The sequence below is a fragment of the Lepidochelys kempii genome, chromosome 6 (assembly GCF_965140285.1).
Source record: "Lepidochelys kempii isolate rLepKem1 chromosome 6, rLepKem1.hap1, whole genome shotgun sequence".
NCBI classification, from domain to species: Eukaryota; Metazoa; Chordata; order Testudines; family Cheloniidae; genus Lepidochelys; species Lepidochelys kempii.
Window position 1 is genome coordinate 36,818,678 of NC_136385.1, and position 18,799 is coordinate 36,837,476.

At 39.3% G+C, this 18,799-nt stretch overlaps 1 protein-coding gene across 14 annotated transcripts in view; it reads right to left on the minus strand.

The window, feature by feature from the left end:
- Positions 1-5,627: 5,627 nt before the first annotated feature.
- Positions 5,628-18,799, minus strand: part of IRAG1 (inositol 1,4,5-triphosphate receptor associated 1) — a 137,226-nt gene continuing 124,054 nt past the window's right edge. For 11 of the 14 annotated variants that reach the window (XM_078853204.1, XM_078853203.1, XM_078853199.1 and 8 more), the window contains 3 exons: positions 13,044-13,163; positions 11,009-11,137; positions 5,628-7,892 (listed from right to left, as the gene is read on the minus strand). In XM_078853204.1, the coding sequence (XP_078709330.1) occupies positions 7,652-7,892; positions 11,009-11,137; positions 13,044-13,163 (490 nt within the window). In that variant the 3' untranslated portion in view covers positions 5,628-7,651. The remainder of the gene's footprint in view (positions 7,893-11,008; positions 11,138-13,043; positions 13,164-18,799) is intronic. The other 3 variants (XM_078853202.1, XM_078853201.1, XM_078853206.1) reach the window with 3 other exon arrangements.

The window sequence follows — 18,799 nt, forward strand, 5'->3', positions numbered from 1 at the left end:
AACATTTCACAGCTGCCTGTCTGGAAAATTCAGCTAATGCTGACTCAGAAAACGTACAGCTGAGGAAGAGAGATAATGCAGTGTTAGTCTGTCAGTCTTATAAACAGTTTGCAAAATATTTTTCTCTTGCTGTTCCTTTTGTAATTGTTCCTGTTTAACTGAGTGTCAGCTCATCACTCATGTAGTGCATTCATTTGTTAATCAACATGTCTAAGCTTTAGTATAGAGTACTGGCAATCAGCATTCCTGGGTTACGGTCCCAGCTGTGCTATAGACTTTATATGTGACTCTTGGGCAAGTAACTTAACCTTTCCATGCCTAACATTTCCAATGTATAAAATGGGTATAATAATGCAAAGGTTGATTGAGGCTTAGTGAAGCAAGGCATAGATTTGAGGATGGCCTACCTTGGGCGGGGAATAAGAGAAATGTCTCTGGGCATTTTCCCTGGATTGTTTCACCAAGGCTGGTGGGGGAAGTTGAACATGTTACTGAATTAAACTTTTGGCTCCCAAATGAAAATCCCCAATAAACCACCTGGCTCATGGAATGAAGGGGTCCTGCTGCCAAACCTTGGAGAACTTGAGAGTCACAGCAGACATAAGCCTTCTTGCAGGGCCTTCCTGTGCTGAATCTAGATCCCTGGCATTACCATGACATTTTTATGCCCCTTCATGTTTTGGCCACCATTCCAGAGGACATGCTTCCATGCTGATGACACTTGTTTAAGAGTTAATTAAATTTGGGACTGAACTCCTTGGGGGAAAATTGTATGTCCTCGGCTTCTGCCATATACTTCATGTTATAGCAGTCTCGAAGGATGACCCAGCATGTTGTTCATTTAAAGAACACTTTCACAGCAGACAAACTGCAAAGAAGGTACTGATGTGAGATTTCTAAAGATAGCCACAGCACTCGACCCAAAGTTTAAGAATCTGAAATGCCTTCCAGAGTCCGAGAGGGATGAGGTGTGGCGCATGCTGTCAGAAGTCTTAAAAGAGCAACACTCCGATGCAGAAACTACAGAACCTGAACCACCAAAAAAAAAAAAGAGAAAAATTAACCTTCTGTTGATGGCATCTGACTCAGATGATGAAAATGAATGTGTGTCGGCCTGCATTGCTTTGGATTTTTATCGAGCAGAACCTGTCATTAGCCTGGAAGCATGTCCTCTGGAATGGTGGCCGTAGCATGAAGGGGCATATGAATGTTTAGTATATCTGGCACGTAAATACCTTGCACTGCTGGCTACAACAGTGCCATGTGAACTGCTGGTCTCATTTTCAGCTGACGTAAATAAGAAGCGGGCATCATTATCTCCAGTAAATGTAAACAAAACTTGTTTCTCTTAGTGATTGGTTGAAAAAGAAGTTGGACTGAGTGGACTTGTAGGCTCTAACTTTTTACATTGTTCTGTTTTTGAGTGCAGTTATGTAACAAAAAATTCTACATTTGTAAATTGCACATTCACAATAAAGGGATTGCACTACAGAACTTGTATGAGGTGAACTGAAAAATACTATTTCTTTTGTTTTTACAGTGCAAATATTTGTAATAAAAACTAATAATATAAAGTGAGCACTGTGTACTTTGTATTCTGTATTGTAATTGTAATCAATGTATTTGAAAATGTAGAAAACATCCAAAATATTTAAATAAATGGTATTCTATCATTAACAGTGCAATTAAAACTGCAATTAATCATGACTATTTTTTTTAATCTCATGATTAATTGCTATTACTTTTTAAAATCGTTGACAGCCCTAATAATTAGAATAGCCAAATTCTGTCCAGAATTGTTGAAGTCTATGAGAGTTATGCCTGACTGGATAGTGAGATCAAAAGGGTTTTAAACAAAAACATTAGTGACTGAAGTATTAAGAACCTTTGTAACAGTATAAAGTGTTAAAATGTGAGATTTTTCACAGGCTTTTGGAACAGCTAAAATGGAAATTAGAGAGAAAGAAGCTGGCCTTAGGCCAGGGAAGCAAAATTAGAGTTTGTTTTTCATTTTAACTTACCTGGTATTAGGATCAGTGTTATGACAGACATATGTCTATTAATGCACATTAAACAAATAATTTCTTAGAATATGTGGTCAGGAAAATTGTCAGCATCTGGCGCCAGATTTTTAGAAGTGCTGAAGTTTCACAATAATATTTAGAAATGCTGACAAGCATTGCTAATCTCAGAGAATTTGTGATTTTTGTGAGAGTGACAATCTGACCGTTCGTTGGAGTGTGTCAGAAGACTCCAAACAGGGCTCTGTGGTGCTTGGTAAAGGGACCATGTGGGATGCACAAGGGTGAGGAGCAGTAGAGAGTCTCAGTTCAATACGATCTATTTACAAACGTCAGGACCTTGTTTCAGGGTGCCAACACCACCTGAGGGAGAGAGCGGTGTTTCTAGAATAACAAATGGCCTAATAAAAAGTCTAAACCCTTTACCCAGCTTCTCTAAAAGTGGAAATATTAAAACAAAGAAACTTCAGAAACAGACTTCAACGAGAGACTGCTGAATTGGAATTAATTTGCAAACTGGAAACCATTAAATTAGCCTTGAATAAAGACTGGGAGTGGATGTGTCATTACACAAAGTAAAACTATTTCCCCATGTTTATTTCCCCTCTTCCCCCACTGTTCCTCATACATTCTTGTCAACTGCTGGAAATGGCCCACCTTGATTATCAGTACAAAAGGTGTCCCCCCCCTCCCTCCCCCGCTGGTAATAGCTCACCTTACCTGATCACTCTCATTACAGTGTATATGGTAACACCTATTGTTTCACGTTCTCTGTGTATATAAAATCCCCCTACTGTATTTTCCACTGCATGCATCCGATAAAGTGAGCTGTAGCTCACAAAAGCTTATGCTCAAATACATTTGTTAGTCTCTAAGGTGTCACAAGTACTCCTTTTCTTTTTACAGTTCTCTTGTGGCTTTGTCAGTCTTAACCCCTCTCAGAGGCATAACAGCCCCTCACCTAAAGATATGTCAATCTTCATTCTTCTCCCCTCTCTAGGATACAACAGCAACATCTTCCCACTAGCCCCTCAGAGTAAAAAGGGAGCTTGTGCCCTCCCTGTTCAACAAGTACCAGCCTTGGGGCCCTTAACAATGAAGGAGGCATTAGTTCTGAGTCTGACCCCCAACTCTCTCTCCTTCTCTTCTCCTTCAAAGCTACTTCCTTTGCCTTGCCACAACCACCACCCTTCCTTGGAACTTCATGCAACTTTTCACTGGCTTTTTCAAAATGCCCAACTAAGGTTTTCCCGGGCCTTTCTTTCTCTCTCTCTCTCTCTGTAGAGACACCCACAGCAGGTCTTGCTTCTTCCCTGGTCTCTCTTTCACACAAGAAAAGAAAGCACCTTATATCCTTGCCACCTTTCATATCATGCATTGATGCAAGGCATACATCTCTCATCAGTGTTGGGAACTAGCCCTCCTAGAATTCTACTCATTCTGTCCTGAACATGGCAACAAGCAGTGTCAGGCCTGTACCCTACCATAAAGGGTCAGCGTGCCCTGTTTTACAGGAATGCCAGCAACACCCAAGACTTGTCAGAAGAAAGTTTAAAAAGTCTTTTCCCATTGAGAAAGGAGTCTGCCACTGGTATAGCTAATCCTGAAAAATACCACTGCTTGTTTCTTCTGCATCAGGTGATAGTAGAAGTTGAGAATAATAAATATAAATCAGAAGCTAAGAATTGTAGAAAACTGATAAGGGAAGCAAAAGGCCAAAGGCCAACTCTATGGCTAGTAGAGTTAAGGACAACAAGGAGGAGATTTTAAAGTTTATTAGGAACAAAGAGAATCCTAACAATGGCATTGGTCCATTACTGGTTGGAAATAGTAGAATTGTCAATAGTAATTAAAAAAAAAGGCAGAAATAGTCAATAAATATTTCTGTATTTGTCTGAGAAGAACAGTTAATGTAGTCATATTGTATAATGATGATGTAACATTTTCCATTTCAATAACAACTCCTCAGGAGGATGTTAAACAGCAGCTACTAAATTGCATCCAAGAGTTTTAAAAGAGCTTATCAAAATGTTGATTTTCAATAACTCTTGAAACAATGAGGAAATTCCAAAAGACTGCAAGAAAGCTAAAATTGTGCCAGTATTTAAAAAGGGTAAATGGGATGACCTGGGTATGCAACAGAACGAATGTAAACCATTAAAAAGTGGTGAGATCATTTAACAAAGGCTACTTTCATCTTATTAGAAGACTATGCTGCACACCTTCTTGGCAAATAACAGGTTTCCTTAAGATATACCCAAAGTTCCAGAAGGACATAGATTGCTCTTGCGTCACTGGAATGAGAGTGAGAGGGGCACCAACACTTTATACTTCTATTCAAATTACACAGTAAACCAAGTGGAAGTAAGTGTGGAATGGAAACCTTAATTACTAGCTCATCATTAAATTGTTGTTATGGTTCCTAGCAAGAACCTGTCCAGGGGTAGGTCAGTCTTAGATAACGTGCGCGTGTCTTAAATAATTCTTGTGCTGGGGATTGAAAGGACGTTGAAACCATATTTTTATTTCAAAACTCAAGTATGTGATACTATACAGTACAATACTAGCACACTGGTGCAAGGTCTTACAGTGTTACAAATTTAAACAATAGGATACACAAAAATAGTGCCCCCTTTCAATTCTTTCTACTAAAAACATCAGTGCTGTGCATGAGAAACAATAAACGTGGCTTGCTGAAGCAGAAAAATAAATATTGCACCCCAAGAAAACTATTTCCGTATTAATAGTATAAATAATTGACCTATTGTTTGTAATCTGACATGCCTTATGAACACAGAGAATAGAAGTTTTCTTTTCAGAGATAGTTAATTAAAATCAGACTGACAAAATTAGATTTTAAAAGTTTTTGAGCACAACCCTAATTTTCACTAAACACAAAAGTATATTCATTAATTAGTTGAACAAGATAAAGTATTTAATACTCTGTTACAGCCACTGTGGGGCTATTATTTTAAGTGGGCAGCTTAATTACAGTAGGTATAAAAATAATCCCCAAATTATTTTTCACTTTATTTCATTTTCATCTTTTAATCCCCTTTAAAACGCCTTGCCCTTTGCCCATCCTTTCCCCCTAAGCCCTTAGTAACCAAAGACTCTGGAGGCTAAATTCTGTATATCTGACCCATGGGAGAAATTCTACTCAAACCAATGGAACAACTCATGGGTGAAATTCACCCTTGAGCAGTGAGCTCCCAAAAGGCCGATGCACTAATTAAGTCCCAGATAGGGTGTGCATGCCCTCTCTACAGGGGCAAATTTCACCTTGTGGTCCAGATCCACCAAAGCACTTACACATATACCTAACTTTAAACATGTGACTAGTCTCATAGAAGTCAGTGGGATTCCTCACATGTTTAAAGTTAGGCACAAACATAAGTACTTTGCTGGATCAGGGCCCATGTGAGTAAGGGCACAGGGATTTGGCCCTGGCTGAACCACAGGAATGATCAGTACCAATGCTTTGTTTTGTAAAGGGCACCTAATCACACTAATGCTCAGGTCATCAAACATACTAATTTCACCATTTGAGTAAAGTCCATCTTTTGGAATGGAGGAGTCTGAATCTGCCAGACCTTCTAGCTGCATCCAAACGGATAGAAAATTTATAAAAACTCAATTGTTTATTTGATTCTTTGCTGTTTACAAATAGAGAACAAATGGCACATTTCCTTTAGCCTTATGGAGCTTCTTTAATCACTTTGATTCCTTTACTCCTCCAGAGATGGTTTTTTTTTTCAAGCACTATTTGTTTAGCAACAGTGGTGGCCATCTGATATTTTCCTGGAACAACATCTGCCTGAGAAATACGGTAAAAGAAGTGAGTTAGTTAACATTAAAGAGAAAAATCTCTCCGGAGAGCTTTGTTATTTTTGGTGGGAGAAATCGGAGTTAAAACACTTCTGAGTCAATTAAAAACCTTTATTCTCCCAGCTAGTTTCATTTGCTGAGAGTTTGGGGACTATATTGAAAGAAAACATCCTGCTACTGGCTGCAGATAAGTCAGAATTAGGTACTGCACATGGCTTCCTTATCTTTCCCAAGGGGAAACTGCCGTTAGTCACTCAGTAAACTAGATTCATAATCCCACAAAACACCGACACATCTGAGACCCAACAATACTCTCCAGTGTCACACTCTCTTTAAAAGTTCAGTTGTATTCAAGTGCATAGCAATGGAAAGATGAACATACTTGACCAGAAATCCCAACTCAAGTTCTGTAGGTACATACAATATACTCTTAAGTGCCAGACATTTCAGTACCTTAGCCCATGGGTGAATTCTCTTCAAAAATGATTTGGCCATTTTGAAATTATACATGCACAAAAGTGTCGACCTTGGGTAAATATTTTCTTATCCTTCCGTGAGCTTCTATAACTCACCAATAAGTGGCTCATTAAAAATAATTAATCTGTGATGGCCTCATAACTTGTTGGAGCTTTGAAAATATATTAGAACAGCTAACACACACAGCATTTGATTCTAAAATGAGCTGCTGCATGTGCACAGTGACCTCTTTACGTGAGGACATTAAATCAGTAAGCACTTTAAACACACGCAGGGCTCAGCTCTGACTAGTGTTATGATGGTGTGCAAGGGCATGAAAAAGACACAGGGAGTCTCTGTCTCCAGTGCAAGCAGCTGGTCAGAATCCATCCATAGTTCACCTGCTGGCCTTCACCCCTTCTCTTAGTGTGCTGTAGTCTGAGGTTTAGGGGATATGTCTAATCTGCCAACTGTAACTGTTTTGCTGCAATCAATAGCAACTGCTAGTGGGGAGTGCACTGCACTCTTGTTCAGAAGAGCAGCAAAATGCACCGCATAGCATGTCCCTTTGACATACAAAGAGGCTCTGAGACACACTGGGCACTTGGTCTGTTTGCCACACAGACCTGGATTTAGCCCTTAACATGAACCCTCTTCAAACAATGGAGTGGTTTCCCTCTTGCAATGCATTATGAATAGCAATACAAATCATATTTAGTCAGCATTCCATTTTGCACTGTTGCATGATTATTGGGCCAACCTCATCCTTTGGGTAACTCATATTATGGAAATATACCAAGGATAAATTTGGCCCAGTATAATATTTTTAGTCTTCAGCAGAAGGCTTTTCTTTCCCACCCACTCATTCTAAACAAGGACATTACATTTTTAAAAAAATCCTATATATAACTGCTGTGAAAGTTATGACATCAGTCAATAAAAGCCAAGAAATGCAAAGTTAAAGCAAATACTTTATCACTGGTAGCTTTTATAGCTTTCCTCAAAAGTGCATGAATTAAGGTTTAACGTATCAGTCTTCCCTTTGAATATCCTGGCTAATGCTGGTGACTGTCACAACCTTGGCATGATTTAAATGTGACTTTATTTGTATGAAGTCATATCAGTCAGATACAATTATCATGACAAAAAACCAGAAGTATTTATCAGATGGTCAATTTCACTAGGTAAATCACAATCCATTCCCAAGCCTGATGGCATAGAATAACTAGTGTGGCTTACTGATCACATTTAGCAACAGGAAAATGACAAAGTGCTACCTTGCTTTAATAATCGTGTTTTAAAGTGTGTGCTTACTGATGTACCGTAAATATTTTATAATTTGTTTATTATTCTGTGCCTTGCTCATGCTGAAGTCCTGAGTTCCACCAGGAGTATTGCTGGACAGCAGAACAGGTGGTTTTCCCCTCGGGTCCATCTGATAATTCAACACAGGAGTTGTATGAATGGTAGATCCCCAACAGCGCAGCAAAAACGATTATCGCAGCTGCTACAATCCAGACCACATTCCAGTGTTTACACAGTTTTGGGTACAGTATATGTAAATAATTAATAACAACTTCAAGTTTGCTGTAAAATGGAAAAAAGATATAAGTGTTCTTCTTTAATAATTATATACAAGTCAGTTACCTTAATACTTTGACTATTAATAACTTTGCAATTATATGCTGTACCGTCTTGCATAAAAGGACCAACACACTCTGCTAGATAAAAAACATATTGTTATGTCCTTTTTACAAATACATAAACAGAAATGTAGATCCATATTAAGTGAGCTACTTTTCCAGAGTCCCGCACAGGGACAGACTTCCAGTCCCCTGATTCCCTCTTTCAAAAAGGCAGTCCCATTACTAGAATCTGACAATATTTCAGGTCCTGTTTAGCTCATAATTCGCTTAATTTAAATAATTTTAGAATAGTTCCTTTCCAATATAAGTCTCCATGACTTGCCAGTCGGGAGGCTGACCTTCGGACCATGGATGGGCCACATGTTTGCAGAGATTTAGAAGAAGGGTGAATTACAGGGCAAAATATGGTGGCCCCTAGAATGAAGAGGTTTGGGATCTTTGGGTTCCTCCTAGAACTGCCTCAGCTTATGGTCAGATGTTCTACCTATTCTGATCAATGTTCTGTGCTTCTCTAACATACAAATGCCTGTTTTTTAAAATATAAGAATGTGTATGTATAATCAAATAGAATGGGTACATCCGCACAAGAACATCAACCTATCCGCAAGAGGAAAAGGCAATTAGCTGCAGCAAGCCTTGTAAATTATGTATCAAAGGCTTCAGGTCAGGTGTCCAGTACTGGACTCAAAAGTCCCATTAAACAATGTAAGAGGAAGAAGCTTCAGAACCTTTATTAAGTGTTACCGTCCTTTTCAGTACACATCCTAGAATTCTCATCACTTTTGCTCATGATTAGCCCACCTCACACTACAGTTTCAATGTGGTCATATACTGAAACAACGGATGTTCACTATCACCAGCCTAATGATCTTTAAAACAATTTGTTTAAAAAAAATCCTATAACAAAAAACAACATAAAAAACAAACAAAAAACCAACCAATGAAAAAAACCAACCAAACAAAACCCCCCAAACCCACCCTCTTCCATGCTGCATGGTAGAGTTGGTTGGGAACTTTCCATTAAATTTGTTTTTTTCTCCAACAGAAAATGCAGTTTCTATTAAATTGAAAGTTACCCTGCAAAAACCAAAACAAAATGTTTTGGTTTGTTGAACTGACTTGAAGTTTTCTTTTGAGTTAAAAGAAAAGGAGTACTTGTGGCACCTTAGAGACTAACCAATTTATTTGAGCATGAGCTTTCGTGAGCTACAGCTCACTTCATCGGATGCATACCGTGGAAACTGCAGCAGACTTTATATACACACAGAGAATATGAAACAATACCTCCTCCCACCCCACTGTCCTGCTGGTAATAGCTTATCTAAAGTGATCATCAGGTTGGGCCATTTCCAGCACAAATCCAGGTTTTCTCACCCCCCCCCCCCACAAATTCACTCTCCTGCTGGTGATAGCCCATCCAAAGTGACAACTCTTTACACAATGTGCATGATAATCAAGTTGGGCCATTTCCTGCACAAATCCAGGTTCTCTCACCCCCTCACTCCCCTCCAAAAACCACACACACAAACTCACTATCCTGCTGGTAATAGCTCATCCAAAGTGACCACTCTCCCTACAATGTGCATGATAATCAATGTGTATCATGCACATTGTAGGGAGAGTGGTCACTTTGGATGAGCTATTACCAGCAGGATAGTGAGTTTGTGTGTGTGGTTTTTGGGAGGGGGGTGAGAGGGTGAGAGAACCTGGATTTGTGCAGGAAATGGCCCAACTTGATTATCATGCACATTGTGTAAAGAGTTGTCACTTTGGATGGGCTATCACCAGCAGGAGAGTGAATTTGTGGGGGCGGGTGGGAGGGTGAGAAAACCTGGATTTGTGCTGGAAATGGCCCAACCTGATGATCACTTTAGATAAGCTATTACCAGCAGGACAGTGGGGTGGGAGGAGGTATTGTTTCATATTCTCTGTGTGTATATAAAGTCTGCTGCAGTTTCCACGGTATGCATCCGATGAAGTGAGCTGTAGCTCACGAAAGCTCATGCTCAAATAAATTGGTTAGTCTCTAAGGTGCCACAAGTACTCCTTTTCTTTTTGCGAATACAGACTAACACGGCTGTTACTCTGAAACCTGTCTTTTGAGTTAGTTCAACATTAAACAGTGTTTCCTTATTGTGCCATATTGTCTCATAGGAGTTTCAGTTTGGGCGCCCATTCTCTCTTCAAGACTGGGCTCCCTTGCTAGACTACATCTCCCAGGATACAACAGACAGAGTTTCTGACCAAGGTGCCTGGTGCATCCTGGGAGATGTAGTCCAGCCAGGGAGCCTGGTTCTCAGTGGTGAATAGCAGCATCAGGCACTAGAATTATAGCTCCAAGGAGGCAAACCATTGGGAGTTGCATATTAATAATGTGACTTGAAACTAAGTGTTTTGGGTCAGTTCAACAAACAAAAATGAAACATTTTGATTTGGCAAAATAACAATGTTTGTGTTGCTCAAAAATGTCAAAAATGTTTAGACATTTCCCAATTGGAATTTTTTGGAATAGTTTATTCTGTGAAAAATTTTGATATTTCAACACTGTGTCCCAATTTGGAGCAAAAGCAAATGTTGATATATTAGATTTTCTCATGGCACTGAAATTCTGGTTTTCGCTTGGCTGTATTACACATACTGTAGAGGTTGATTTTTAGCAGGGCTTTTTTGCCTTTGTGCAGACTTGGAAGGCAAAAGGAGCTAGATTTATTTTTGCTTAAGTGACCTTTAAATAATTAACAGATGCAGAAATACACAGGGGAATGGATCTCTTAACTGCACATCTATCTGCTCACCTCTCAGTCAGTATTATCTTTTACAGGTGTTTATGTGAAATGTTGCTTTTACCTAAGCAAGAGACCCTTTGCCCATATGTGAGCTTTCTTGGGTGGTTTTCTTAATGTATAGGTTGAAAAATACATTTTTTGTAATCAGGTCCCGCCTTGATCTGCAGGAGTATGCTTTTGTGAAGGTATCTTGTGACACAGTGCTAAGCAGAAAACTGTGTATCTCAAAGTAAACTGGCCTCCTGGCAGATGCACCACACTGGATTCTCACCTGTTTTTCATGTTATTTATCTCTTCATTTTCACCCTCTGCATGCTCATCAGGGATTTCATTTGTTTTCTCTTCATCTTCCTCTTTTAGCTCATGAAGTTCTTTGGTTTTCTTTAAGCCTTCCTGATAACTTTAAGCATAAAACATATTTCTTAGTCTAGAAGTGCCAAGTAAATATCTCTTTCTTGTTCAGTGAATAACTGGCCATTTAGTTAAAATATTAAATAAAACACAAATACTGCTTGTGGTGTGGTGCCTAGACAACAGGAAAATATTGGCAGAGGCCACTAAGATACCACAGGTTCCCACTGTCCCTTCCTCCAACACAGATTCATATTAGTTAGAAAAAACTATCAGATCATTGAGTCCATCACCTTGCAAATATGGGTTAAAGTTCTCAGTTGATCACAACTGCTGTGGTATCGCAAGAGAGGGGTAGGTTTTGACTCACTTTAGACACTGGACTTTACCAGTTGCTTCCAGTCCATCCCAAAAATAAAGATACACTATTATCATTAGTGTCTTTAGAATGAATTCAGTGCCTTTCCTTACACTTGTCAGGGTGATGGAGTTTTTTCTATGGTATGCACTTGGAGACAGATTGCCCCACTCTCCATTGATTACTCTGAGCTCTTGTGAGTACGAGTGGGTACACAAAGTGCATGAAACTTATGTCTGTGTTGTGCAAAAGGCTATGTCAAGTCATCAGTCTTACTCAGACCCATATAAATTCTCTGCTCAACCTTGTGCATGACCACAAACTCTGCTGTACCCTTTGCAGGATCAAGGCCTAGGGGAGATGTTTTGGGCTGTTCTATCCTTACAATGCTGATGACATTCAGCTTTGCATCTCCTTTTCACTGAGCCCAGATTCTACAGTCTTATTACTCTCCCAACGTCTGACCAAGATTGGTATAGGGATTAAAGGTGACCAGCTGTGACTCAATTCAGATCATACGGAAGTGATTTGCTGGAAAACTGCCCAGCTTTCACCAACTGGGTTCACATGCTTGGAGCTGTTATTGTAGATCTCCTGATCTTGGAGAGCAGTAGGGGCCCATGAAGCCTTTCCTCAAGTACAGATGTCTAGGAGGCTGCAAACATTTCTATATATTGTTGACTTTGCAAGTTATCCAGGACTGTGTTACCTCCAGTTTGGATTAATGCAAGACATTTCATGTAGAGCTACCCTTGAAGTTCATTCAGAACCTATAGCTGGTGCCATATACAGCTTGGGATAAGTTGCTGTGGCCAGGTTCACCAATGGATTCCTGTTCACTTCTGGCTGCAGATCTAATGTTGCTGATGATCTCTGAAGCTCTGAGTGGTCTGGGGTACAATTATCTCAGATAAACCTTTTTACCCAGTATCCCACTTAGCAGTTAACAAGAGCCACCCTGCTAGGTTTATCAGTTCCTAGTGTAAAACTCTTCAGGGCTGGAAGTAGAATTTTCTCAATTGAGAACTCCTGCCTTGGAAATTGCTCTTTTTGGGAGTTTGCTGGAACCACAGCTTAGACTAATGAGCTTCAAGGCGTGATATATGGTAGAGCACAGCTACTTGGGTTAACTATTGTTTTAATTTTCAGTTTGTATCTATCTCTTGTTTGTTTTTATAGCTTTAATAAAATTATGTTCCTTAGTTTATTAAATAAGTGCTAGCTGCTCTGATGCTAGGCAAGCTATTATGCAGGACAGCAAAATAAACAAACATATCAGCACATTGTATAGAGACATTAAAACTATTGCACATTATCAGAATTATTTTAATTTACTGTTTTTAGCCAGGGTAGTTAGTCCTATGTTATTTATTTACACATTACAAAGCAACATATAGTTGATAGTAGGTTTTGTCATTTAAGGGGAATTGAGTAAATGTTATTTCTATCGTCCACTTATGTTGAGGTATTTGGCTCTCATCTTCATGGAGAAGTGAAAGCGGTGCACATACACTTGCCGTTGCCTTATATCATTAAAGGATGTGTCCTAAACTGGTAAGCCCCTCTTGGGGAATTCAGTTCACATAAACACTTTTACCCTTTGTTATAAGCTTCTTCCTCTATCTTGGCTTTTGTCTCACGGTTGATCTCCTCCGAAGATCTCTGTGTCAGCAGAGAAGCAGGCGATTCATGGTCATGCTCTCCATTTGACTTTCCACTAACAAGATGAAAGAAAAAGAGAAAGGAAAAATAGCATTGGAAAGTGTTGTTTTTGGAATACGCAATTGGACAATGATGCAATTCCTTTCATATTCATTCTGATCCTGCTATGATAAACTCAACTGTATCTTTGGGGGAGGTCTGAATTCCTTCTTTTCAACTACCTTGCAGAAAAACCTTGCAAAAGAGAAAAACAATGGTTCTAAGCAAGCTTTTAATTTCAAGATCACTATCTAAAGAGCAGTAACTGACAGGTCTCTAAGGCATTAAATGTTGTATTTTTTTTAGAGAGTTTTTCCCTTGCTCATATTCAGCATTAGTTTGTTCTCTATTTAACCATTTCTCCCTGGACTTTCTAAAAGACTTCCTAGAAATTGGAGCAGGTTATGACAAAGAAAGATAATACAGATAAATACTGCCTATTCACTTAATATTTCTCCTCTTATTTTTCTTCTGCATATTAATCTAACTTCTCATGTGTTGCATATGCTGTATGTATACATTTAGACACGTGTATTTTCATTTTGACTTTAATATCTTTGAATGTTTAGCTTTAATATAAGCCACTGCATATTGCATAATTGTATATATATATATCTGTGAATGATAGAAAGGAAGATGATAATTTATGTTTTGTGAAGAAAGTGTTTTTTTACTTGAAGGATTAAGGGCCAAATCTATATTTAGCCACACAAAATGAAAAAAACTATTTGTCTCTGGATCATAAATCTTAACTCACTTGAAGAATGCTGGAATCTAGAAAAATCAGGGAATAATCTCAGATGTATGTCTTGTCTGAACTTCAAGCAACTAGAACTCTTTTTATAGGCCTGATCTTATTGCCACTGAAGTGAGTGGCAAAACTCCCATTGACTTCAATGGTGTGGGATCGGATCCCATTAGAGGAGGACAGATTATCTGTGGTCAATTGATTCTTTTAAGAGAACATTTATAGCAATTTGTCTTCCTCCCAGTGGGTGGCCAACTGACCAATGTCCCTTGAACTATCACCAGGTGAGGTTTCCTTATTTACTTCTGGAAATCCATCACTTCATGGGCCAAATTTGGCACAGGGCAAATACGCATAACTCTACTGAAGTCAACAGAGCTGCACAAGCTTACACCAGGGAGCCAGTTGGCCCCACATCTTCTACAGACTTACAAGCCATTAACCTGGAATCTTTAAGATATGCGTGTACTACTGAATAATATGGACTTTAAAAAAATAATTTATTGATGAGAAAAGGTAGATTAGATTTCTGATCATTTTGGAATCTCTTTATTGTTACAAGGGATGTATCAAATTTAGGGAAAACTCGATTTGACAAGAGTGGGAATTTTGCTCAAGTAAGGACAGCATGATTGGACCAAAAATTAACAGCTGTATTGCTGAATACCCATTCATTTGTGTTATTTATACCTACTGTTTTCCCAGCTTTAGAATATTAGAGCTTTAAGTAAAGTATAATGGGGACAAAACAAAACATACCTTGAGATTTAAAGCAAACTAAAAAGGTGAAAGTTAGCATTCTTTACCTGATAGGAACTGCATATTTTGAAATTTTCAATTCTGCATAATGCCTAAAGCATCTTAACAAATGTTGATCCAGATTAACACAATATAATGCAAATAATTTCAAATGATATTTAACATAGTCCAAGGTAAGATTGTTAAAAATACACGGTATGCCAAGAAGGTTTTTAGTATTATCTTGTCCTTCAACAAGTTACTTATCTTTTAATTCTGAAATGTCAGCAAGCAACTTCCTTAGAATGTGCAATGTTTCCTGCAAGAGATAAGTGTTTTGCCATGGACAGGAGCCTATCAATATGCTGTATGCTTTCATACACTTGCGTGGCACACAGTTTTTAAGTGCAGCACATCCTGTGTCCACAATGGAAATCCTTTGTCAAAATCTGCACAAACAGCTTGGGTGTGTCTTCTGTTCCCATCTCAAAATATCATGTGTTTATTTTTCAGTCTGTTTCCATATCTTTATCATCAGATTATTACAGAAGCTTTAAGTTTGTCACTGTTTGAACAGGGAAGTGATCCAATGCAAGCCACAAATATACAAAATCTTAAAAAGTGTAGTGTACCACATAATTTGCATTCATAAGTCCAAGAAATTAGTTGCGATAAAACTCAACAGGGTATGTAATTGACACTACCCAAATATTTTTATACCGTCTTCAGAAATTTCTATAGATGCATATGTTTTTCAACAGAGTCGTTCTCTAGGGGCCCGAGACTTCCAGTCTTGCTCATGTTAAGCAGTACCTTATTTGACAAGTAAGTAAAGTACATAAATCCATTTATTCATCTCTCAATATTGATGACATCATAACAGAACTTTCAGACGCCTTCAACAATCCATCACTAACTTCAAGCACTCAGTAGCTGACCTCCCAGTGATCTGCTGCACATCATCCATCCATCTCCTTGCTGGACATCCCCTATTATGATGATCCTGCACTATTCCTTTCCTAATAACTTTCTCAAGGCTATTTCCATCTCTATGTCATTTATGACCAAAGTATATACGTTTGTGTCTGTTGATTTCTGCCGTCAGAGACTGTCTCTCTATAATATTTCTAAAATAGCCATTAGTCTCCCCCCCGCCCAGTCGAGGAGATACACAGGAGTCTTTGCCATCACCAAATTTCAAAAAGCTTCAATTTTTTTTTTGTCACCAGCATTAACTTCCCACAATTCACATCCAAAATCGCTATGGAAAAAGTTAGGCTTTTCATCAGTCACACCTTCGTACATTTCGAGATGCCATGGTTTTTCCATACTTACTTAAGGGAGGCCATAGCTGAGTGAGCCATCCCTAGTCTTCTTCTGAATTCTTTGGAAACATCTCCTTGGTTAGGTAAAATGATCTCAGATAATTAAAATCATTTACTGCCTTACAGCTTGGTCATTAATCATGACGTCTGCTTGCATTCTATTTTTGTTAGTTGCTCATAATATTCTTAGAGGTACCATTTGGGAGAATAGAAGGAGAGGAGATGCTGGCTTGGGAAGCTTAAAAGAAACAACCAGATTCCAAAACAAAAACAAAACAAAAAATACAAACAAACAAACCCCCAAAACAAACAAACCAACCAAAACGACATTCCCTCCCACAAAACCATAAAAAACAAAAACAAACCAACCCACAAAACTCACTAGTATTAAAAACAGAAGGAAAAGTGAATATAGGCACTTGTAGGCTGAATGCTTGCATATCAATAAAGGAAAATATAGAGCAGTAATGGAAGGAAGACATGGCGTGAAGAAAGGTTAAAGGAACTCAACTTAGTGCATGTAACTGAAAGACATGAAGGTATGATACAGCTATACAAATAACTGAGAGGACATAACATGGTGGAGAAAGGCTTATCTGAGGTTGACTATGTATTACAAGAAATAATAATCTTAAATTAAAAAGCAGGCCCATTCAATCACTTACCTATGAGGAACCTATGGGTTTTCTCCTCAGGGCTTGATTCCTAAGAAGGCACCTGGCAACACCACTTGTCATCCCCACAGGGCATTTCGGTTAATGACTCACAATTATGTTCAATATTCTATTCCTCCTGTGTGCATGGTTAGGACTTGTTTGAGGGGGCACTGTTTTCAAAATGTGACATCAAGGTGGCTCGTCAATTGCTGCCAGTGCATCCTTCCAATTTTAATCTTTTGGGTTTCTGCTTTGAAAATCAGTTTTATTTTGATAAGTCCCTCCTGATGGGATTACCCATCTCATACTCAGAGTTTGAAAAATTCAGCACTCCGCTGGAATGGGAAATGGCACGGGAGTCTGGTTTATAGCAGGAGGTACACTAATTGGATGACTTTGTGTGTGTAGGCAGGGCAGATTCTGAGGAGCATGTCAGCCCAGTGGCCACATTCCAAGCTTTGAATGGTAGGATGGGGGTACTTCTGGCCGATGAAGAAAAACAGAGGGACTCCTCTACTTATTGATCCATCTGGAGATTGAGTTAGATATGCCAGATGGTAAATATCTGGACTCCCCCAGGATAAACTGGGGGAACTTCTGGAATTGATCATCAAGGCTAGAGCAGCCAGGAAGTTTATACTGTGGGAGCTGCAGTCTATTATTGGACTTTGAAATGTTGCATGTCAGTTGGTAGCCCCAGGGTGGGCATTTTGCACCAGACTGTCAACTGCCACCTTGGGAATATCGAAGCCCATCCATTTTCAAATGGTTAATAAAGAGATGACGAGGATTTAGGAATCATGGAACAGTTTCTGAATCATTTTAATGGAGTGTCTTTTTGGAGGGAGGAATGGATGATAGAGGCAGAATTAAAGATTCATTACAATGCATCAGGAAGAATAGGTTTTGGGGTATTTTACCAAGGCAGGTGCTGTGCCGAGAAATGGCCCTTAGATTGGATACTAAAAGGTATAATAAAGGATATAACATTTCTGGAATTCTTTCCAATTTGGTAGCAGAAACGATTTGGGGAATGGATTTTGCAAACAAAAGCATGTGTTTTGGACTGACAACATGGCAATAGTACATTTTATCAATTGCCAGTCCTCCAGATTGCCAGGGTTATAAAGCTGGTAGGGGCATTTGTACTACAGTGATTAACTCTTAAAATGTTTCTCTGCCAGAGATGTACCTGGGATTGATAATAGTGTAGCCGATGCATTCTCTCAATTTCAGGTGGACAAATTTCGGGACCTGACACCAGGAACCAACAAGGAACCAGAATTGATACCCAGAACACTCTAGGACCATGGCACATGAAGGCTCTCAGGGCATTAAAGAGATCAGGAGCACCACAAACATTTAGGTCTATGACAAGAGGTTCAATGAGTTTGTGCATTTTCAGAGATGAGGGGCCTGTGGATGACCTGACCTATTCCAGAAGACCAGATACTTCAGTACACAGTGTCACTGGCCCTCTGTGGGCTGGCATCATCTGCCATTTCTGGTCACCTATTAGGCCTTACATTTGTCAGTCGAATGAGAGGTTACCCAGCTCTTTGTAACGGATTCAGAGTCTGGAGGTTTTTAGTAAGGTGGTTTTCGGACAGAGGACCTAGAAAGGATCCCCATTATCCCATCACTGTTCAGACACTTAGGGTTTTGATGCAAGTTCTCCACCAAATACGCAGAAGTGGACCTGAGGTGGCCTTGTTCAAAACTGCAGTCCAGGTAGTGGTTTTTAGAGCTTTCACAGTCAGCGAACCAGTGCCTGCGTGAGCAAGGGATACATCAGAAAGAGCTTTGGAGTGGTGGGATTTACAATGGGAGGGAAGGGTCAGTCATCTTGACCCTGAGGATCTTGAAAACAGATGGGGGAGTGGAAAGAGGAGGACAAGGTGAGTCCAAAATGGGAAGGGGTGAGGTCAGGGTTTAACCAGTGTGGGCATTAAGGACTTATATAGCAACGAGACAGGTTGGGGAAAGGCCCCTCTTTATTCACAGGGATGGAAGAATCCTCATAACATATACTTTTATTACAATTTTCAGAAAGGGGTTTACAAAGTTGGGGCTACCAGAGCATTAATTTAATTCCCACTCATTCCAAATCGGGGCTGCAACAGCTTTGGCCCAACTTGGGTGAGGGGTGACAGTGATGCAGGCAATTGGTCAAGAGCATTCGAAC